A 23,221-nucleotide genomic window follows, 5' to 3' on the forward strand; every position below is an offset into this window, starting at 1 on the left:
GATGATGATGTTGATGATGATGATGATGATGATGTAGATGATGCTAACCAAGCTGTATCGGGTGCACGTAGGCACCAGAAAAGCTACAGTCTCAATCAGAAGATTGACCTTATCGAGACATACCAATTGGAGCATGCTATAGGATTACATCATGCTGAAACTGCGACATCCTTTGCTAGACACCACCGCATAGCACCGCAGACATTTAGACGTTGGATAAGCACACATGATGACTTGTTTGCCCTCAGAGATAGATCAACTCAAGACCATAGAAGACGGAGGAGACAATGGCAACACGGCACTGATGCACAAGGTAGTGTTTCTACAAGCATTCTATTCCTCGCTAAATGAATTTCCTTCTTTGTTGGCCTATACTGACTGGAATAAGTCCGTTCTGTGTCATGGACGGAAGAATAAGTCGCATGATACATCAAAGCGACTGACCCTGACCATGCCTCTAACAATATCAGTATGATTGTTCCTGGGACCCTTATTCCTAGGACTAACATTTCGTTCATACCTGTGGTCATCACCAATCAATATTTCCTAAGATGTTAAATGTGTTAGCTTTTTTATTTCAGCATACTCGCCCGAAATGGAAAACAATTTGAACACCTGGTTCCTTGAGCGCCGAAGACTTGGTTTCCCTGTTTCCGGTGAGGATATTAAAGGGCAAGCTGGAAGAGAATTTCGACAGTGGTGGGCAGAGCTTCCGAACGAAACAAAGGCCGAAAGACAAGAATAGAGACCCCTGCGATACCTTTTCCATGCATCTGCACATTGGCTTAGCAACTTTATGGAAAGGTGAGCTTTATTCCTCTGTTGCATAGATCGGCCTTAACGTACGGAATGGATTGTATTCGGTGAATTTTAATAATATGCAAATTCCATTTCAGGAAACAAATCAGCTATCGAAGGAAGACCAAAGATTCAAGGGGGTTACCTGACAACGCCCAGGCTTTGGTTGCCGACTACCGGGGAGAGTTTGCCGACCTCATCAGAGACGCTGATTTTGATGTCATCATGAACATGATCATGAACATTTGATATGGTGCCAAGATCAACAATGGAAGCGACTGGGTATCAGAATGTTGACATTAGATCATCCCAAGGCAACCCGAAACTTGGATGCACGGTGACTCTAGTAGTTACGACAGATGGACGAAAAGGACGAGCCGAGGTATACTTCAGAGGCTTGGCACCAGATGGTGACGTCATTCGGCAGCTTCAGGCGGATGCTCCTGACAATGTGCGAGTGAGTATTGGCATAGAATACAAGTCCGTGGTTGTAGTACACGACATGTACAAGACGTCATCAGTGTTGTCATTGACGATCAGACATTCTAGTTAATGGAAGTATTTTTTAGGAAAATCAGAACTTCCATGACTAAAATTGTTGTAGGTTTGTCATGGATGCAACCAAAACATTGTGCGTGTCTGACTGTTCAGAAAAGTAATGTAAATGTTCATACCTGTTGTTTGCTTTTCCAGGTAACTGGTAGTCCACAGGGTTGGGCCCGACATCAATCGCTAATCAAGTGGTTGCAGGCCCTGATTGTGCCATTTGCAGCAGGGGCCACGTTCCTGTTACTTTTAGACAGGTATCCGGCGCATCGAAATCAGCAGTTTCGTGATGCAATCACCGCAGAGAATGGGACAGACACTTTTATCCCAGGACAATGTACTTCGCTGCTGCAGCCCTTGGACTTGACCGTAAACAGGAGCTTCAAGTGTCACTTGAGGACCATTTGGCAAGTGTGGAAAATCGGCCACATCGATGATCAAGGACAGTGTGAGCGGATCAACAGGCGGGAAGTGGTCAGGATGATCAGCCTCGGCTGGGAAAGGGTCACACAACAGACGATTATGAACGGTTGGAGAGCCAGTGGCCTAGTTCCTGAGGACAATGACGAAGTCGGGGAGGGGGTAGATGATGTTATTGATGATGACGTGTAAACCCCGTTTGGATAATAAAATTGATTGGTAAATTGATAAGTAAATCTGTGATCTTCTTTAATTTATTCGTTGACAACAAGACTTCTTTATTGGGACATTCTGCAGACCTATTGAGCTGGCTTTATCATAGACCCCATATTAGACATTTCTAGTCAACCAACACTTTAGGCATAAAATGAGGACGCTAGTTGTATTGTATTCATTCATTCAGTACAGGACTACCCCATGTCAATGTTCATGTCTTTTATCCACTCACGTGGAAGGCAATGGCATTGCTCACGAAAAGGGAGTCAATTATCAGCTGTGGCTGTTCTTTCTAATGTTCGCCTGCCACCAGTCAAATCGGCCTATTCATTTGGACTTAGTCATTTTACGATTCAGCCACGCTCGGTTAAGTGGGAGAAGACAGTATTCATTCCCCTCATAAATGCTGTTGGCCTTCTGTGAAAACCCTGATCTCGGCTTGTCCCTGGAAGGACTGTCCCATACCCTGTTATTTTGGTGATAGATAAAGGGTTTAGATCAATAGAGACTACAGACCTTCAAAACCACAGAGATTGAGCGTGCATGATACAATTCCCTTTTATTTGTGATACCTCAGGACGGTTGGAGGTCATTCATGCTTTGCCCAGCCGCTTTGCCGGCCATCTGGTAATAAAGACTTAGTACAAGTGATAAGTTAGGAAGTGAGTTACACTGAGACTCTAAGACTAAGGCCAGGGAATTAATAAAACTAAGTGACCCCCACTGACAGAAACCAATGTATCTCAGTGACATTGTTTACTTCGAATACGTGTATTGTATAGTATCTAAGTGTCTCACTGACTCAGAAACGTTGTTGTGCGACCACCCCTAGTTGTTATCTACAGTGTTTATTGTTTGTCCCTCCAATAAGATTTGATATAATCGAAATCCCTGCTGTGAAATTCACTATTTTTGCCTAATTGAATGTTGGGGGCTAGGAGCCAAAAGTAATCTTTTAATTTTAATAAAACGAATCTTTTGTATCCCCCTTTATGGCTTTAAACCAGACTTGCTGATCTTTATTGAAATTTCTCTAAATTCACAGGCAATCCAGAATATCTACAGAGTCCTGATAAATGAAAGCTTCGAGGAATAAAGGGCTTTCATATACCAGTGTGAATATCTGCCTGATTTTGGTGATGGAACAGTGTGTCCTGCTTGTCCAATGGTAAGACTATCTGAGAATTATTATTATTTGCTGTCCATTGTGTATATGCACTGTTACTGCTACTGTAGAGTTGAGGTTGACTCTTCAGCCAACAGCGTGATAATGGTTCCAATGGTGGTCCTTTAAAGACTCTATTATGGGGGCATGTTTATTGGTCAAAGATTGAATATGTTCTGGTGGCCCACCTGAACAAAATTGGCTGCAGACAAAAGATATTCAACAGAAATGACAAGGAGGGGTGTCACTATGGGCCTTTGCTGACCTTTGCTGATGGGAATTTAGGTTAACAACTTGTTTCTAATGGCCGCTGTACACGGTCAATCATTTTCATCAAACTTTTTCATCAATCTTTTTGGTCAAATTTGTATGTAGAGGGTCCCGCCATACACGGTCAATCATTTTCATCCAATCATTCACAAAATGGCTCCCGTGCAGTCAAGACTGCTTGTGGCCGTTGCTGCGTCAGCTGCCGTTGCTGCTATGGCAATAGCCATGGCCGCATTGAAGAAGAAACGACGACGACGACGCCGATATTGGACACGGCCATGGATCCTTCGAAGAGCATCCAAAGGGGCATATGCCATGCTAAACGAGGAGCTCAGGCTGGAAGACCCCGCTTCTTACAAAAACTATCTGCGTATGGATGAAGAGATATTTGCTGATCGTTAAGAAAGAGCAGCTTCTGGAACCACCATACGGTTGGCTTGTGCACATCCTTTGCCGCAGCACCACTTCTTTTGGTCTTGTTTATCTTCTCCATTTCCCTAGCAAAGTTGCTACGTAGCCCGTTCATTTTTTTCTTCACGTCATCAACCGTGCAGTCACTCTTTTCCTTGCAGACATCCTCAAGTACCTCTTGGTAGGCCAGTTCCTTCTTAACGCGATTGTGGTACAGGGCATCTTTGGTGTTGTATAGGATTGGGTGGGCCCTATACGACTCTATCATGATTTCCACTGCCCTCTGCGTCCAGCCCATGTTGTCGTCTATGAGAGGCAAACTGTGGAATCTAGGCCTTGCATTACAAATTGCATAACCACCGTCATCATGAAGGAGGAATGGACGATCATTGATTTCGGTGAACCCACGAACAATTCAATTCAATAGGGTTAATTGTTCAATAAATATCCATGCCCGCTGTACACGGTCAAATTTTATCAATTCGTCATTCAAAAATAGGACCGGCTCTATTTCATCAATCTTTGATTGATGGAAAATATTTCATCCAATTTCCCACCATACACGATCAATCTTTTCGGTCAAATTTTTTTCATCCAATTTTGAGGGATCGTGTACAGCGGGCATACGTGTAGGATTGTGATTGCAAGAAGTGTTTATAAAAAATGTTGTGTCTGTTTGACTAAATCATATAAGTGTCAATTTTGATAAAGTATGTTTTTGTTTTTTTTTTACTGCAGGAAGATGATTATCCAGTGATAATTTCAATGGATGGTAACTTTGGGCTTGTGCGGAAAAAGTCGTCTGGTGTCAGTTTTTCCGAGCCGAAGCATGCGGGTCACTTCTTTTCTAATCAGAGTGAGGTTGATGAGTTTGTTCAAAAACATAACGGAAACATGAAGAAAGCTGGCTACGTAAGATCGTGTTAATCAACCTTTCAATTGTCAGCATCATTTTGAATGCCTTAGAAACTTATTCTCAATGTATTTGTTCGTACAATGCGCTTTCAAATAAATTACTGGCACTTAATGTTCTGATTTTATCCATTTTCATGATTCCACTTGTTAAATAGATTATGAAGTTTGCAGTTTTTTTATGTGCCACATTTATTTTCATTGTGGTTTAAAATTAGCATTTATTGAATGATAACCATTGTTTTCCATTGTACTGTTATTGCATTTTTAATCTTCAGGCTTGCAGCAATTTCAAGGGTGGAAATACTTTGAGGACAAATAGTCCATACGAAAAATTGGATGAGACAGCAGTTTTTGGCTCAGCATGTCGTCATGAAGTGCCCGTCATTATGTTTAGCCTAAAACATGGAGAGAGGTAACGGTTTGATTTGCTGTTTTCCTCAGTCAATATGACTAAGATGTGTTGTATCAAAGTGATATTTCAAAAATATTGTCATACATGTGACTGTTCGGAAATGTTTTGCATTGTGATTTTCAAGTACGGTTTAGCTGAAAGAGTGTTTGATGTGCAACTATTTTCCCTTTATCTAATTGGCGCATAACCGTAGTGTCACGTATAAATGATCATCCTGCCTTGGAGGAGGAATACTCCCTGGAGAAAATCACCTCCAAGTGCAGAGCAAACACTGAAGAAGAAGATATTTTGACACCAATCCCTATTGACTGTTCAACCTTTAACCTTTAATAACCCAATCACTAAAACTGAAAAGTTGCTGCCTGCTGCACACGCTGTGGGTTTGTTTTGTTGCAGATAGTTGCTGTAAGAATTTCAGTAAATATTCAGTTGCAGATCATGCCCCTGGCATAGGCCTTCTTATCATATTCATAATGATCTAACTAGTTTGGCTGGCATCTATTTCAGTAATCAGTTGCTGCCTTTTTCTGTATGGTGTTTTGATAAAGCTTTATGAAGATACATCTAGTCGCAGATCAAAAACCCATTCTTCGATACAATATTTGGATAAGAATTAGCTTCTTGATTTTTGGCTCACCGTAAGGGGAGTCTATATGATAGCGCTGTGTCTGTCGTCGTCGTCGTATCCTAACAGTGGCACGTTTCTTAACTGCTAGGGCTATGAACTTGAAACTTTGTACACAGAATTCCCTAGGTCAGCTCACCTCTGACACTGATTTTCGGTCCGATCTGATTCTCTGTTTGGCCACCAGGGGGCCAAATGTCGATATCTAAAAAGTGTGATATCTCGCTTATTAGTGACTTGTTTTCGATAAAACTTTTGTTGTAGGTACTCATAGCAAATATACATTTTATATTTTACGGGTTTTTAATTTGACCTTGTTTTCAAGGTCACAGAGGTCATATGGCGTAAATTGGCCATTAGAGTGTAAACTATGGCACGTTTCTTAACCACTAAAGCTATGAACTTGAAACTTGGTACATATAACCCCCTATATCACATAGCCTCTGGTGCTGAATTTTGGTTCGATCTGATTCCTAACTTTGCCACCAGGGGGCCAAAAGTGGAAATCTAAAAAGTGTGATATCTCGCTTATAAGTGACTTGTTTTCGATAAAACTTTTGTTGTAGGTACTCATAGCAAATATACATTTTATATTGTACGGGTTTTTAATTTGACTTTGTTTTCAAGGTCACAGAGGTCATATGGCGTAAATTGGCCATTAGAGTGTAAACTATGGCACGTTTCTTAACCACTAAAGCTATGAACTTGAAACTTGGTACATATAACCCCCTATATCACATAGCCTCTGGTGCTGAATTTTGGTTCGATCTGATTCCTAACTTTGGGGCCACCAGGGGGCCAAAAGTGGAAATCTAAAAAGTGTGATATCTCGCTTATTAGTGATTTGTTTTTGATGAAATGTTTATGGTAGGTTTTCCTAGCAAGGGTATATCACATATCATAGGTGTTTTTAATTTGGCCCTACTTTTCAAGGTCACAGAGGTCAAATGGCGTAAATTTGCCGTTTGAGTGTAACTGGGGCACGTTTCTTAACCAATAAAGCTATGAACTTGAAATTTGGTGCACCTGATTCCCTACATCATTTAACCTCTGACACCGAATTTCAGTCTGATCTGATTCTCGACTTGGCCACCAGGGGGCCAAAACTAAAAAAAGTAAAAAGTGCAATATCTCGCTTAATAGTGACTTGTTTTCGATTCTATTTTAATGGTAGGTACTCAGAGCAAGGATACATCACATATCCTACGGTTTTTGATTTGACCTTATTTTCAAGGTCACAGAGGTCAAATGGTGTGAATTGGCCGTTTGTGTGTAACGGTGGCACGTTTCTTAACCACTAAAGCTATGAACTTTAAACCTGGTACACATGACTCCCTAGGTCAGATGACCTGTGACACTGATTTTCGGTCTGGTCTGATTCTTAACTGGGCCACCAGGGGGCCAAAACAAAAAATTTGAATAATGCCATATCTCGCTTATTACGGATTAGTTTTTGGTAAAAATGTTATGGTAGATACTCTTAGCAAGGATACGTCACATATGATACGGGTTTTTGATTTGACGTTCTTGTCAAGGTCACAGAGGTCAAACGGCTTAAATTGGCCATTTTAGCGTAACTGTGGCACGTTTGTTAACCCCTAAGGCTATGAACTTGAGACTTTGTACAAAGGACCCTCTAGGTCAGCTGACCTCTGACCCTGAATTTCAGTCTGGTTTGATTCTCGACTTGGCCACCAGGGGGCCAAAAGTGAAAACCTAGAAAGTGTGATATCTCGCTTATTAGTGATTCGTTTTCAATAATATTTTTATGGTAGGTTCTCCTAGCAGGGATACATCACATATCATATGAGATTGGTCGTTTTTAGTGTAACTATGGCACGTTTCTTAACCGCTATAGCTATGAACTTGAAATTTGGTGCACATGACTCCCTACGTCATGTCACCTTGGACACCGAATTTCGATCTGATCTGGTACTCAACTTGGCCACCAAGAGGCCAAAACTAAAATTGGTAAAAAGTGCAATATCTTGTTTATTAGTGACTTGTTTTTGATGATATTCTTATGGTTACCATAATGGTACTTATTCCAAGCAACGATACATCACATGTCATACCGACTTTGGTTTGACCTATATACTATACATGTACAATGTTTCTTAACCTGGATGAATTCCAAAGCACCAAATATCTATACGGTGAGCACAATGGCCCCTGGCCGTTTCATTAAGGTTTGCATACAAATTATATCAACTCTTTAACTTGGAATCAAAAGGTGTTCCCATCACAGGCTAGAGATGGTTGGATCAGCCTGCATTCATGTTAGTTTGACAATTTCCTACCCTAATAATAATCATTGTCCTTTTCAGAGTTCAGGTTCTGGTAGTCTTTTAGATAGGTTGAAGCTGACAATTCCAATATTTCACTGCTATGGCCACAAGTTACCTAAAGGTAGGTGGTTTCACACAGTATATTTTTTTGGAAAGTGACCATCCTTGGTCACTCAGTATGGAAAATCATCCTGGTTAGTTAATATTTCGCATGTATCATAACAAACACACGCTCCACTGTATTTGCATTTGGCTTTGGAAGGAGTAAGTCAAGTGACATCACCCCAGCTGTGTTGTTTCAGAGTTCATCATTCTTTTACATGTGCAGACTGATTACTGAATGGGCTTTGGATCAACACCTTCAACTGACACTGCTCTTTGATTTCTTTATAGGTTAAGTACAGTCCTCGGCGAGTTGTTGGTGTTGGGTTAACAGTCGGTGAGACACTGTAATGTCTGTGGTCCTTTTTGCGGAGTTTCTCGAAGATAACGAAAGAAATGACCCCAGTCACAGGATAGATGTTCTTACTGATGCTATGATCTATTACACAAACAAGAAGGTCTCAAAGATCGGTATCTTTTAAACAGTTACACAGAGTGGTATTCAGGTGGCGTTGATGGCATTTAGCCTCAATCAGAATGGGAACTTTTAGGCTGTTTTGTGGTCAGGCCATATCTAATTGGATGCATAACTGTTGACCTTTAGCTTAGCTGATAGTATAAACTTCTTCTTGGCACTGACAAGACAAAGTAATGTGCTTATCCTTCTTCATGTAGCAGTATTCAATCACTTTTCAATTGCATTGTTGAGTACTTGATTCCTCAAAATGAAAATTTGTGGTGTTATTTGTATCCTTCTGAATACCCAAAAATATCTGTGATCTACCATCAGGTACTACAAGCATGTTATTTAAATTCAAAGTATGTGCTTGGAATATATCTGTTATGATTTCCAGGTCCGTATCTGGCGTTAAAGCTGACGAAAGCTGAGGATGTAATGTCAACAACAAAAAAAGGAATTGAAAGCTCTCCTTGATCAACTCAAAGGTATGTGCATTTCTCTCTTATTCCAGTAGCTGCAACACACTAAACACCAGTTGCAGCATATTACAAGCCTGACTCCTTAGATCAGTTCTCAGCAGTCAATCATCTCGGGATAATTCAAGCTTGGCATCAGCGAAACATGTAAAAGTTGATAAAGAGGGTCATATCATCTTTTCTCATCCCTGGCAGTTCAATCATTCATGACTGTTAAAGTTCAGACTTTGTGTTGTGTTTGTGGATCATTATGATCAACCAAAGATAACATTCAGTAATAGAGAATTTCTTTTTTCCTGGGCTTATGTCTGAAGCCTTGTTTTTGCCGATGCAGTGATATGCATGCTGATGCAAAATTCATTTTATGAGGGTAACTGTGAGTATTTACCAAGTGCATGCCATTACACAATCCAGACACATTGAAGCACATTTTCAGTCACAAATAGTAATGGCATGTCTGTGCACTTATTTTGTTCCAATAACAGTGTATCCTTATCTCTTTTAGTGTCAGAAAGTCAGGTAGAACTCTGGCTTGCAGAGGCACAGAATCCTGCTAGTTGTCAGCGACTGAGACGAGGTAAGACCCATTATCAATATCATTATCATCATCATCATCATTATTATAAGGAAATAGCATCAGTGGGCCAGTAAAAAGTTTGGTGGAAATCGGTGCATAAGTTTGGTTGCAATTTACCCTTTTGCTATAGTATGACTTTTTGTGAATTATTTTGTAGCTCCAGTTGCTCACTGGTATCAACAAGGCCAAACAACCAAGGATGAGATATTTCAAAGCACAAGGTCATCAGATTAAAAGTCAGTCCATTGGCAAACTGGCATCCACTGAGATGAACTATCAAGTGTGGTGGAAATTGGTTTCGTAATTCAAAACTTCCAAAACCGTAACCTCTGCAAATATACTTAAATTTCAGATCTGTCCAGCAAGGCCAGTATCTTACATTCTGTCAACAAACACAGTGTTGAGAGGGCTGCATCTTGAAATGGTAAAGAAATAATTATGCCAGTACATAGACTAGAAACATCCATTTAACCTTTTTGTTGTCTCGCCAGTTGATGAGGCGATAAACTAGTGCATTGTCTGTTGTTTTCTTTATCTTATATCATAAACAGTGGCAAGTTTGCAGGGAATCACTTCCCTTCTGAATGTTGTAATAAACACAAAGACTGATGACCTTTGACTGGAAATCTAATTTCAAAGATGGGACTCTTGGTGTTATTTTACATTGTTAGCTTTGGACCCCATGTTGAATTCCTGGTCCTGAGTGATGAAAATTCAGCTGGTTCAATTTTGGCTTTCATTTCAATGTCCATTCTTCAATCTATAGATGAATTTATAGAATTAATCTCGAATCCTTCATACCCTCACAGTACAGATGGCCAGGCTATTGCAATTAAACTGCAGAAAAACATCAACAGAACCAATCGGCATATTAAGAAGATGGCGGAAATCTTCAACACAAAGGACATGGATGAGAGTTTACCAGAGTCACTTGTTTACGAAGATGCGTTGAAGGGACATTACTTAGGCAGGAAGAAGCACCAATTGTAGGTCCTAATGATAGTGTGCCATTCTACCTTAAAGAACAAGCTGTTGACTTGTTTTGCCACCACTCCCGAGTTTTTGAGGAATGGTGCTTGTTGTTGGAGAAGATGGTCAATGTTGACCGCGTCTTTCGGAAGCAACACCAAGTTTTGTTGGCCTGTGCAACATCGGATTATCTCTCACAGGGCCAGATGGCAATGGTAGTTGCTGAGGCAATTTCTAAAGAAGAACTTCACAATGAATTATATGAGGCATGCAAGGGCAATGTGGAATTGCCATTTCCTGAGCAGACATTTATTGCATCTGTCATTAACAATCATCAAAGCATCACCACTAGTGAACTTGGCCTTCCTGAGGAAGAGGTCAGTGACTTCCTTGAAAGGGTGCAGTGTTTGGAGGAAGAGCAGGAGCAGCATGGTGATGATGGGGACGGATCATGAGATTATAAGACGGATCAAGTGCAGTTCAGGAGAGTGATTACTTGGATCTGATTGATTTGTAGCTACAATTTTTGAGGTCTTCATGTTTAAGGTAAAAAAAAATGTATATAAGGTAAAATGGGGTATTTGCAGCCCAGGTCTAATTGTAGCCCCTGGCAATGTTTTTTTATTCATATTCCGGTAACCGTGGAATTATTCAGCCAACACAAGCATGGATATGAAAGAGGTGACTCTTGAGTATCACAACATAAATAGTTTTGGATTATGCGACATGTTATGTAAGAGCTTTGGCTATAAGAAGTAAACAAATCAGACACATGCACAAAAAAAGTTGGGATCGAACTTTTTACAGGTCTGAATTTTCCACACTTACAGAGCATTGATATATTTGAAACTTGGTTCAGGTGATCAGTGTTGAGTGTAGAGAATGTTGTATGCGGCATTTATTGTCATTATTACAGGTAAATTTTCAGAGACACTTCTGACCAAGGTGTATTTGTAGCCCTTTGGTTCGGGGTATTTGTAGCCCCATACAAATAGCTCAATATATCCTGTCATAAATCATGAAAATGCTAGGTTTTTTTATTTTCATACCCGAATTATATTATTTGATCATAAATTTATCCAAATTAGATACAATGTTAACCCTTCACGTATCAACAATGATACATTTGAGGTTCCATACTAGTTAATCTGAAATGTTTTTCGAAATAATGTTAATATTTTCAAAGTTGTCTCTAGTTAAAGCCACACCATTGACTAGATGGCAGCTCATTTCTCATGGTACTTGTACATTGTATTACGATTTAGTGGTGCCAGCTATAATTGGGGTTGATACATGACTCATAACTGAAACTAAAGTTTTTAATGGCGCATGACAAGACCGTCAGCCAATTCAGAATGTCACAAGCTGTTGTCTGACACAAGGTGTAATGTACAACAGAGGTGATAAATAGAACTTTTACCCCAGTTTAAAATCAGTCTGATTTGAGACGATTAAAATTATTGGTAAATGATTGCATCGAAAAATCACTTGCATGTTCAATAAATATTGTTTTATTCCAGCAAAATCTCGTCGTCAACCTAGATTTTAATAATATTGAAAGCTTAAATTAAAATGTATAAGTAAAAAGTATAAATGGCAACTGCTTAATTGATTGATTCCTCCCTTTCCTAGAGGGTCGGTCCCTCCCTTCTCCTAGGACAGAAAAGAAAAAGAGGTTACGAAAGAACAAACAGATGAGAAAAAAGGCTCAATTAGTTGAAGTAAGAATCAATGATTTTTTTGAGGGAACTTATTCCTTTCCTTGTCCTTACTTGTATTCCCCTTTACTCTCATACAGTGATGCTTAATTTCTTTGACTAGATTATACCACCAATCGCTTTTGTTTCAATGCCAATTCTTTTAATCGATGGAGGTTTATTCAGTTGAACAAGAGATCCAGTTATGGTAGTGGTAGGTCATGGTAATCAATCTTTTTGTCTTTTTGCACTACAGGATCAAGTTGCTAGCTGTTCTTTTCAAGATGGCAGCCTTCTGGACAATGAAAGTACTCGGAAACCTATTGTGAGTATCTGTATTTTCAAAAGCTAGTAAATGTTGTGGCCATACTCTGCTGCTAAGGTTTTTTTTAAATCAGGTTAGATTTATAAATTTTCAAATGAATGAAGGAACCACTAATGTAGATCTTTATTATAGTAAAAAAAACCCTAAAATTCAGAATTTTTTGTGCACATTGAAACATGGAAAACATGGATTGCAAAGATTTCCGAAAGGTGTGGATTTCCTTATGCTCTGTTGACCTACCAAACTCAATTAGTCAGTTCATCAAAAGTGTTGACATGATATATGAATTAATAAGAGCATGTTGATATATGCTTTTAGGCACCTGTTGCTGATTCTTCTCATCAGGATGACTGCAGACAAGATACTGAAACACAGGAACAGTTAAATGTAAGTGTAAATTTCTTAGAATGAAAGACTTGGTAATAATCAGGGGCCTGATTCACAAAGCACTCTTAGATTTCCGATCTTAGATCACTCTAAGAGCACTCATAGGGTGAACTTACGTGAAAGGTTAGGGAACCCTAAGTGTTATTCATGAAGCTATCTAAGAATTATCTAAGCAATTGCTTACGCAAAGTGAATGAATAAGTCCTGAGTGAACACACGTAGCTTGCTATAGCAAACTTTAAAACGTCTCTCGTAATGAAAGGGTAAGGTATTTTAGCTCATTGCATTGCATGTTTATACACAATCGTGACAGATGGCCTAAGGGTTTGCATGGCAGTACAGAAGACTTCTACGTGGCATTCCAACGGCGTTTCCCAATTACAATGGCCTAAAAACGACCTAGAAAAACCAATTTCTCTCCGAAAGAAATAGACAAACTCACTGACCTGGTGCAACAGCATAACGAAGTGATTTCAAGCAAATTCAGATTTGGTTACTTTGTGTTACATGAACTTTGGTGTGTTATGAAACTTAAAATACCGCGCGCCCAGGGAGCACAGGGAGAGCAGACTTGAGAGTGACGCCGAGAAAGCAGAACGTGATTGAGAGCAAACGAAAAAGCTCGCAACGTTGAGACGGAGCCCCGGAGTTAGGCTGGGTACAAGGAAGCCAGCTCAGTGCTGAGGCCGAGTGCCGCCAACGGTTGAAACGAAATAGTATGCTGTACGAGAAAGAATGGTTCGGGAGTGTCACGAGACGTCCACGAGGGAACCGAATGTAGCTGCACGTGCACGAATGATTCTGGAATCTACGAGGCGTGTCTAGCCTGTATACTGATGTTACTCAATATTCTGAACTTAGTGCCGAAATCTAGCTAGTATCGAAGTCTGCTCCCTTTCGCGAAACGCAATAATGTCGACACGCGCTGAAACTCATTCTGAAGTGACTCTTGAATAGAATTCCTGTACATATTTTGTATCAAACTTATATTTTTTTACACTTAAAACCAGTCTTGTTCAGTTTCTTCATTCACAGAAGTGTCGCATCTTGCATAGAACCAACAACCCACTTGAACTCACAGGGGGAGTTCGTAACAATTACAAGAAGATATGTTCTATTGCACCATGCATCCGGACGAGAGAAGGAGTGGAAGGACTTGAAGCAAAAGGCAAAAAAAAGGGGTATGACGAAATGAAAAAGAGGCAGGTGACAGGAAATGTTCCATTTTCTGATGACGGCGAGAATGGTGGTGATGAGAATGCTAATGGTTTAAACGATACAGAAGAAAAAATCATTGGCTTGCTGAGTGTAGATCTTGTGTGTGGCCTTGAAGGTGGGGTAGATACTGCGGGTAAAAATGCTACTACCGAAAACACAGGGAAAATACGTAAAGTAAGTAAGCGTGTTCATACATACGTCAATAGGCCTATGAAAAGGCTTTGGCTATTCTTTATCATTACCAAGAGCAATAAATGGTCTGGCTCTGAAGGCTAGCTAAATATTTTTTTCCGAGAATATGAGGGCGGCGTGAATTTGATATGTTGCTTGGTTCATCATGGGGGAGGGAGTTGGGTCCGCCCGATAAAAAATACTAACATTAAGTTTGACATGTGTTGATTATTCTGCGTCGCTCGCTGTAGAAACTCTCAATAATACGTTCCTGGGCATCCGGCTGAGGGAATGAAACGAATTGCTGTGCCTTTCTCACCAGTGCCGAAAACAACCCTTGAGACATTAAGTTGGCTGATGTGACTGGCATCACCGTTACATCACCGATACATCCTGTACCGTTTGAACAAATCGACATCGTCATATTCATCAAGAGGGTGCAACCGATCCCGAAAACCCGTTCCCGACGGAGAGGTCGTCTGACGTCTTCTTCAGCAAATATTACAGCCGCCATTCTAGCGCGCGTTGCCTTACCAAATGCCCTAAGTGTACACTAAGATGGGTCCGGTACCTCACGTAGAGTTACGATTACACTATGTATTTGCGTAATTTTAAGGGTCTTTTGTGAATACCACTTAACTCCTTAAGTGTTATCTAAGGGTATGTTACGGGCCCGTAAGTCCTTAAGAGTGCTTTGTGAATCAGGCCCCAGGACAGAGATGTCCTTGACATAACGGTTTATGAACTGTATGAAAATCTGAACAATTGCCAAACATTATTACATCTACAAACTAATGACGATGATCGCATTTTCAGGGAGCTGTAGTGTCAACAAGTTCACCAAATAAGAGTCATTGTGCTGCTAGCGCATATACACAAGCATGGATATCAAAATTTGCCGTAAGTACATGTATTTTTATCAAGAAAGCATGTAACTAGATGAAATTCAATTTGAGGTCGTTAGAGTAAATAACAACTTAAAGTGGTGTATGTCTCCTTCAATAACTAAGATGATGGCATTGACGAGTTCGACGCCAATAATAGATGCAATGATGATGAGGTTTTGCTGTTCAAACAAATTTGTTGTGGCATTTAGTACATGAAATATGGTATTTAAATCCCGAAAAACATAGAGGCCAAATGAAACATTTGGTGAAGACAACGATCAAAGTTCTGGCTAAGTTATGTATGACATGAACACAATTGTTCTCATGAGTATCTTCTTTTATTACAGTCACACGGTGCGCCTACTGGTAGTTCAACTCTTACAAAAGAAGCCATAACTGTTCAAACAAGGAAGTTATGTCTGCAAAGTTCCACAGAGAGAAGGTCACCAGAAAAATGTCCGTCACAAGAAGTAAGTTCACAGAGTTGGCCTTGTTAAAAAAAACTTGAGTTTAAACACAGCGTTATAACAACTTCCCACAAATCAGTATAGATTCAAATGCAAGATGCATTTATTACTATTTGCACATCATCAGGCTGGACCAGTTACAGTGCTGTGGCCTAAGTGGGGATTAGCAGGTTGAAACCTCACCATACAGGAGCACCCCTAATACTTTACATGTATGTCTGCTTTGGGCAATGCTAGAGAGATTTTGGACACTGGTTGAGCAGAGCCTGGGTGTTGTGGTTACAGCTGCTCCTTTGCCTTTTCAGAGTTCCAAATTAAGACATCTGAGAAGTGACTACGAAAAGCTTGAAGACAAGTGTGAATGGCTAAAAGATGAACTTGTGAAGACAGACAGGCGCTATAAATACTTTTATGACATCATAAGAATGACCAAGACAACACAGATATAGTATATCAATTTGGCCAAATTTTTATTTGACAGATACCGGAAAGAAAAGGGGGGCGTAACCCCAAAATACATACATTTAATTAATTCAGCAGGGAAACCAGAAAATAAACAGTCACGTGACCCCATCTAGTCTGCATGACGCAATTCAGGTGGAGAAAAGGTCACGTGACCTAAGTGGTGTGTGACCTGCTGAGCCGCGAGAAAAGAGTGACGTAACGTCACCTGACCAGCGAGGGGTGCCCCAAACAAGTGGCAAAGCCACACCCCGGAGTTGGGAAGGAAGACTTTGGATGTGAACAAGGAATCTGTCAAATAAGCCCAAATACAAAAATTTTGACCAAATTGGATTGAGTATAGCTTACATGTAGCAGTACATGGTGTTGATGGCAAATTGCCAATTTACTACATACGTAATTGTATCTAGTGTACATGAATTCTTACTTGAGCAAGGTTTTAGTTGACTGACTATAAGGGAATAAAAATACATATAAAAGAATTTGATATGAAACGTTGACTGGAAGTTACCTAAGTAACTGACTGGAAGATACCAACAAGGCCCTGAAAAGGCCTAGGTAAGGTGGGCCAGAATGGTCCTCCTGCAAGTGGTACTGCCTGAGACAGATACCCCTTGTTAGAAGACCATACTGCCCCTATAAAAATAAGTATGCAAAATATAATATGGAATTGATAGATTTGGGATTTAAATAGATCAAATTGCATGGACCCGTTTGGGACCACGTTAAAATGGATACGAGACCCTGTGGTCCCTGATAAAAGTGGTGTAAGTTTAAGTTACATACATATGTGCAGGTGTGGTGTATCCTCTCTCACTCCTAGTCCCGCGTGAGATGGAGACAAAGGATACGAAAGGAAGAACATCACTTACATAGAGAAAATTGAAATTTAAAGAGATGGATGTACCAATTAGGAGTACAACTTTGAACAGAAAAAACCCAGATTACATTGGCTGGCTGCCTGATACACACACATAAGTGGTAGTGTCGCGAGCCCCTGCATGAGACAGAGGGCCCGACACAAAAGTTGCGGTATATCAATTAATACGAATGTATTTACGAAAGGCGTCAGAAGACCATCGACCTAGCAGACGTATTTGAGTGTCTGACTTGCCTTGCCGTGCTGCTTCGCTACTAGCACCGATCCTAAATGAATGGCCTTTGAACCTACTCGAGTCCAGGCCGCAGAAAGCCAATACAAGTTTCAACATGCGGTCAAAGTCCCTCCTGAGGAGGGGTGCACCGGACGGAGCCAAAAAGAGAGGCCCTGGAGTAGTCCCCCTAAGTGACAAATAATCTGTTAATGCTGCAATAGGGCAGGGTGCTGAACCTGAAGCGAGGTGTATAAACTGCGGTCCTTGAGTCCTGCTGGACTTGAACCTCAAGACGGAAATGGTGGCCTCGCCCCGTGCAACGGTGACATCGCCCAGCTGAATACAAGTGGAACTATATAACGGGTTACAGGTTTTAGGTACCATTTCCCCGATCCTAAGGCATGCATGGAAAGCGGTAGAAAACATGGCGCGCACTAAAAGTTGTTGGTACCTAAGGGGGAATACCCGAGGAACTGCAGCGAGCAACCTGACCAGAATAGGTTTTGTTATAGGGAGACGAATGTCGGAACTCCCCTTCAAATTCTGGGCAGCGCCCAGCAGTTTCTTGACTAGAAAGGATGAAGAAGGGTCTGGATACCCATGCCACTTCATAGTGAAGCAGACGGCCGACAGGTAGCTCGCTATAGTTGCTGGCGCATAATTCTTAGAATATAGATAAGCTACAAACAAGGTACAATCAGAGACCGATAATGGCAAAGAACAATCACAGTGTAACACGTATGTACAAAAATTTAGATATATTGTCCAGGCTCTATTGTAACTTTGCTTTGCTGACTCGCTCAGCACCCCTCCTACCAACACGTTCAAGGAATCAGCAACCCCCTGGGGGATATATCTTCCGGAAGCAGTGACGGGTCTTGGTCCAACCATGGGGCCAACTGGCGTGCCGCATTGACCTGAAACCGGGAAATCATATCCGGTAAGGTGTTAAGCTTCCCAGGGACGTGCTCGGCCCTGAAGCGGATATTAAGTTGTAAACAACGCAAAACAAGCTTACGAACCAAACACATAACCCGTTTATCCTTGGACGATTGCTTATTGATAATGTGGACAACGGCTTGGTTATCCGAGAGAAACACAATGCATTGGTTCTTCCAAAGGTGGCCCCATACAAACAGAGCGGCTACAATAGGGTAGAATTCTAGAAAGGTGATGTGAAATGATTTCCACCGTGAGGGCCAAGCTCCAAATAACCAGTGGGAGCCAAAAATCGCCCCAAAACCCAGACTCCCAGCAGAGTCGGTATGTAGTTTGAGCTTAGTGCTAGAAACCCAGATATCACCATGAAAAAAGGAAACACCGTTGAAATTAGCAAGAAATGCGTTCCAAACAGACAAGTCGGCTTTTGCTTCAGAATTCAAGCGGATATGATGAAATGGGCGGGAAAACCCGATGGTGAGGTCGATAAGGCGCCGGAGGAAGGCGCGACCAGGCAGGACGACGGAGCAGGCAAAGTTGAGAAGCCCAATGACCGACTGTAATTCCCGCAGGGTAACCGACGACCTGTTGAGAAGAAATGAGATTTGGGACCGACATTTTGCCAACTTGTCAGCGGGGAGGCGGGCTTGAAAAATAATTGTATCGAGTTCGATGCCCACAAACGGCATGACCTGCTCTGGGCCGAAAGTTTTGTTAAGAACAAGTGGAATGCCCACTACAATACATAACTTTTTGAACAGATCTAACTTCTGAGCACATCGAACTCGTCCATGAATAATGAGTAAAAAGTCATCTAAAATATGTACCATAGCAGAAATACCTAGTTTGTTTACTGCTATCCATTGAACAGCAGTACTCAGGGCTTCAAAGATGGAGCAACTGCTGCCACACCCCATGGGCAACACCTTGTCATAATAATATTTGCCCTCCCAGGTAAAACCGAGCAAGTGATAATCGGAAGGGTGAATAGGTATGATACGAAAAGCCGACTTGATGTCGGTTTTTGCAAGGAAAACTGGATTTGTAAGTGATTTAATTTTGTTAATGGCCTCCCAAATAGAGGCATAATTTACATGTTTGGATTCAAAGGGGATGCCATCATTGACGGAAGATCCTTCAGGAAATGAGAGATGGTGAATCATCCTGAACTCCCCCGGAGTCTTTTTAGGGACTACCCCTAAAGGGGAAACATGAAAATTGGGAAAAGGAGGGTTAGTGAAAGGACCAGCTATTCTCCCTGCCGCTAGCTCTTTTTGAATTTTGGAGGATACAATATCATGATGAATTTTTGAGGAGGTCAAATTATCACAAACTAATGAGCCAGGACTACCCTGGTAATTTAACCTAAAACCAACAGAGAAACCGTTCTTAAGATAATTAGTCTTAACAGGGTCATAGCCGTTAAGATAGGAGCACAGGATCTCACCTTTGACTGGGGAGGGGAGAGGCGTTTTCAAGGAGGGTAGGTGATTATTTTTGGGACTGTTGTTTGGAATCTGAAGGCTTGGCGCTGTCCTTTTTGAAAGTGGGGGTGTGTCTACACTGGAAGCTGGGGTGAGAACCCTGGCACTTGGTGCAAGTGTGGGGGAAGGCGCATTTGTCGCCTTTGACACACTTCCCGTGTTTCTGGAAGCGCCAGCATGACCCTCTGGGGAAGGAGGCAGAGGACTGGCCGGGACGAAAGGACTGAGCATGTGATTTTTTGACGGAAGATCCCTTCCTGTCAGAGTCTTTATACTCCGGCCGTCCCCGAGAATGTGCCTTGTACAAAAGTACATGGGCAATTTCGGACCACTCTAGGGGTTCCTCCTCCCGCCATCGCCTAAAACTTTCATCGTAAAAACGCCAATCCCCTCCGTCGTCGCAAATTTCTTTAATAAGGGCGGAGTAGCGCATAAGCCTCTGTGCATCTCCCGGCGTCTTCATACAGTGTACCGACGCGAATATGTCAAAACATGACAACCACTGGAAGATGGACAGAGGCTTATCCTTCCTCTCCCTTCCAATAGATAGAGTAATAGGCTCCCCGTCGCCATCTGTTGATATAATGGTGGACCTGGGCCTCTGAGGCTTGTCGTATGATGGGGTTTGGAAGTCGTGGAAATCCACGTACTTCCCCGCCCAAACCCTCTCCTTTACCTTGTCGGGCACACCATAATAGAGAGGCCTAGCAGCCGATATCATAGACCCATTTCGGTCTCTGGCAGAATACGACGGCGAGCCTACGGGGTAAACTGCATTAGCCACAGCTGTACCTGTTACCTGCCCCAGAAGGGGCCCGTTAAGGTGAATTGCAGTAGCGTTACAATGTTCCATGTTTCCAGGTTGTTGCACATGTAGATTCATCGACGGGCTGGCTGCTGTGGGGTCGCCCAAATTGGAAGCCGGCTGTACCGAATGTGACGACTGTATTGGGTTGTACGGATGGATAGTTGAGCTGAGTCCATGACCTGGCTGCATCGTAACAACACTCCCGTGGGGTTGCGCCACTGCATTAATGCCCCCTCCAACTCCGACGTTTGGGCCGTCATTGCGGACGTTATGCTGTCCTGCTATAAGGGTAACCATGGTTGACATCATGGTTTTCATTTCAGCAAACATGTCCGCTACTGATGGTACGCTTTGGGTACTGCTAGCATTGTCCGCCAACGAGGGGCCGTCTTGGCTACCAGATGACATGGCGAGGGCATCGCTGGAGCCAGCGGCTGCTGGTATATTTCTTCTCCTCCTAGCAGGCCTGGGCGCCTGGTTTCCTGTTGCAGGCATAGGGGCCGCCCGTTTCTTGCCCTTGGCTCTGGTGCCTTGCGGTTGCGCCGCCATACCTGAAACGAGGGAGCGGAATCCAGAACCTTGCATAAAATAGAGGTGAAAACTCTTTGATGTGACATACATGTAGGTATGCAAAACAAAGAGCATAAATGCCTGAGAAGGCCAATAGGACCCAGGCTAAAGTATAATGTAAGATGTCCATGGTGACAAAGAGCCACAAGAACGAAAAACGCCGCATGTTACAGCCGTGCAACAGAAAGTTAGCTCAGGGTGTTCAGGGGCAGGATATGCCAAGAACACAAGAGCGCAATAAAAGATTATTGCTCCGGGTGTCCAGGGGCAAAATATGCCAAGAACACAAGAGCGCAAAATTTTTATTGATTAATCCGACAGTGCATCCAAGGACCGAAGAAGCCAAGGATGTTACCATAAAAGGGATTAATAAATTGTTGGCTCAGGGTGTCCAGGGGCTCCAAAGAACCAAGGACACAAGAGCCTAAGGTAATTTGAGACGAGGCAAGGGAAAATTAAACCATGCCAAGTGAGGGGGGGTGCCTGAGGCGCCCTCTAATGTACGATAGATTGAGCAAAACCAGAGTAGCTCATGAGACGCATACCCCAAAAGGCTACGCAGCTGTAACTGGCCTACATGTATATTCCTAGCCGCGGGCTCCTACGGCACAAGATCTGACAGCACCGCGAATGCTCCTGTAGAGTTTAAGATGACCCAGGTCATTGAGGTGGGTCCCGTCAATATGATGGACATGCTGTGTCGACCGTGATAGACCCTTGTGGCGCCAGAAGATGACCGGCACTGTACCATTGGGGTTACAGAAATTACGGACGTATCCATTGGTCTGATGTATCCTGGCGTTGTAATCAGACACTGAAAGATGTCTGGTACGGGTCCTTAGTCGTTGGATGAGTTGGCCGACAAAAACCTTAGATAAGCCAGGTAATTCCCTGACATATTCATCAACCAACTCGGACACAGCATATGCCACATGCATGGGCTGAGCACCCCAACCCATCCCATCCAAGTCATTAGATCCAATCTGTAGGAACAGAATGTTAGGCTGGAAAGCTCGTAAATTGCGCCATACAGCCTGATTCTTGGACAGAGATGAGACGGTGCCCCCACTGATGTGATGCCAACGGATGGCACAGTCATCCAGATCAAACAAGTTGGGCCGAGGTTGGGCTGGGTGCACATCAACAAAAGCCTCTTTTGACGCGAAATCGCGTGAAAATTCCATCAAACGCCTCACGTAGCTATGTCCCACTACAGATACGCGAGTCTGAGGTCTTCGTTGGTAGTTACCAACGCCGGCAGCATGCACAAGATGGGCCGCCATAGCGCCAACTGAAGACAAAGGAAAAGTACGTGAGGGGATGGAATGCACTGCAAATGTACACGGAATACCGAGCAGTGGAAAAAGTCGGTAGAAAAAAGTCGATAATAGGCACTTAAGCAGGTGACACGTCCACCCTAAGTGGCTGTACCTGAAATGTACCCCTAACAAGATCGACAGAATATATAAATATTATACTACCGAGTGAAACGATTCCAGAAATTAGCGAAAAATCACAGAAGTTGTCTTGCTAATCTGAAGCAAGTTCCTGGAATGGCGGGTTCGCGCGAGATTCATCCGCGTGGGTAAATAGGCCGGGGAAAGACGGCCCCCTGATTGGCTGAAAGATCCCGCCGATTCCCAGAATCTGCACCGCTGCCCCTGATGATAACATGCAGAGTCAGCACAGTTATAAATAGAAATTAGTCACTCTTGCTTCAATCATAAAATCAATTATGCCTGGACTGGTTCGTCCGCATAATGGGCCTATATGAACAGTACAACAACGTGCAATTCATGGCCTCAGTGCGGAATGAACGATGAATTTGTACCCACTTTCGAATGGCGGAGCAAGTGTCGTCATATGCTGTCAAGCAGGTTGAAGAGAGTGTTTTTAGCAACGTATTTTTCAATACAGACTGTGACATAGACAACGTCATTGTTCCTATCATCAATGTAAAGCTGATGAAAGTATTAAAGTTGGAGACACTTGCCAAATATACAAAGCCGCCTGCCACACTGTCAATAGGTTCGCTGCTAAGCAATACAGTGATGAGAACTAT

At 42.3% G+C, this 23,221-nt stretch overlaps 3 protein-coding genes across 4 annotated transcripts; 2 read left to right on the top strand and 1 right to left on the bottom strand.

Moving 5' to 3' along the window:
• The first annotated feature begins 3,111 nt into the window (after positions 1-3,111).
• Positions 3,112-8,141, top strand: LOC135499073 (uncharacterized). Its single transcript, XM_064789712.1, has 4 exons — positions 3,112-3,148; positions 4,565-4,738; positions 5,017-5,153; positions 8,106-8,141. The coding sequence occupies exons 1-4, from the start codon at positions 3,146-3,148 to the stop codon at positions 8,128-8,130; spliced, it is 339 nt and encodes a 112-aa protein (XP_064645782.1). The 5' UTR covers positions 3,112-3,145; the 3' UTR covers positions 8,131-8,141.
• A 455-nt stretch (positions 8,142-8,596) lies between these two features.
• Positions 8,597-16,251, top strand: LOC135499227 (uncharacterized). The gene is made up of 10 exons (XM_064789888.1): positions 8,597-8,639; positions 9,023-9,113; positions 9,610-9,681; positions 10,034-10,105; positions 10,491-10,667; positions 12,604-12,655; positions 12,991-13,059; positions 15,265-15,348; positions 15,683-15,805; positions 16,108-16,251. The coding sequence occupies exons 5-10, from the start codon at positions 10,561-10,563 to the stop codon at positions 16,249-16,251; spliced, it is 579 nt and encodes a 192-aa protein (XP_064645958.1). The 5' UTR covers positions 8,597-8,639; positions 9,023-9,113; positions 9,610-9,681; positions 10,034-10,105; positions 10,491-10,560.
• LOC135498830 (uncharacterized) lies at positions 16,193-22,901 on the bottom strand. 2 transcript variants are annotated; one of them, XM_064789300.1, is made up of 3 exons: positions 22,641-22,901; positions 20,574-21,140; positions 16,193-18,275 (listed from the first exon to the last, which is right to left on the bottom strand). In XM_064789300.1, the coding sequence occupies exons 2-3, from the start codon at positions 21,136-21,138 to the stop codon at positions 17,302-17,304; spliced, it is 1,539 nt and encodes a 512-aa protein (XP_064645370.1). In that variant the 5' UTR covers positions 21,139-21,140; positions 22,641-22,901; the 3' UTR covers positions 16,193-17,301. The 2 variants fall into 2 exon arrangements, with proteins under 2 accessions (XP_064645370.1, XP_064645369.1); XM_064789299.1 differs by lacking the exon at positions 22,641-22,901 and having other exon boundaries at positions 20,574-21,465.
• Between the last annotated feature and the right edge of the window lie 320 nt (positions 22,902-23,221).

Source organism: Lineus longissimus, chromosome 14 (assembly GCF_910592395.1).
Source record: "Lineus longissimus chromosome 14, tnLinLong1.2, whole genome shotgun sequence".
NCBI lineage: Eukaryota > Metazoa > Nemertea > Pilidiophora > Heteronemertea > Lineidae > Lineus > Lineus longissimus.

Coding starts and splice junctions, on each gene's coding strand:
- LOC135499227 (XM_064789888.1), top strand. CDS start 10,561: ATGGCGGAAATCTTCAACACAAAGGACATGGATGAGAGTTTACCAGAG. Junction 12,656..12,990: donor CAGCCTTCTGGACAATGAAA/GTACTCGGAAAC, acceptor ATATGCTTTTAG/GCACCTGTTGCTGATTCTTC. Junction 13,060..15,264: donor AAACACAGGAACAGTTAAAT/GTAAGTGTAAAT, acceptor TCGCATTTTCAG/GGAGCTGTAGTGTCAACAAG.
- LOC135498830 (XM_064789299.1), bottom strand. CDS start 21,234: ATGCTCTTTGTTTTGCATACCTACATGTATGTCACATCAAAGAGTTTT. Junction 18,276..20,573: donor CCTTCTGGGGCAGGTAACAG/GTACAGCTGTGG, acceptor TCCCGGTTTCAG/GTCAATGCGGCACGCCAGTT.
- LOC135499073 (XM_064789712.1), top strand. Junction 4,739..5,016: donor ACATGAAGAAAGCTGGCTAC/GTAAGATCGTGT, acceptor TTTAATCTTCAG/GCTTGCAGCAATTTCAAGGG. Junction 5,154..8,105: donor AGCCTAAAACATGGAGAGAG/GTAACGGTTTGA, acceptor TGTCCTTTTCAG/AGTTCAGGTTCTGGTAGTCT.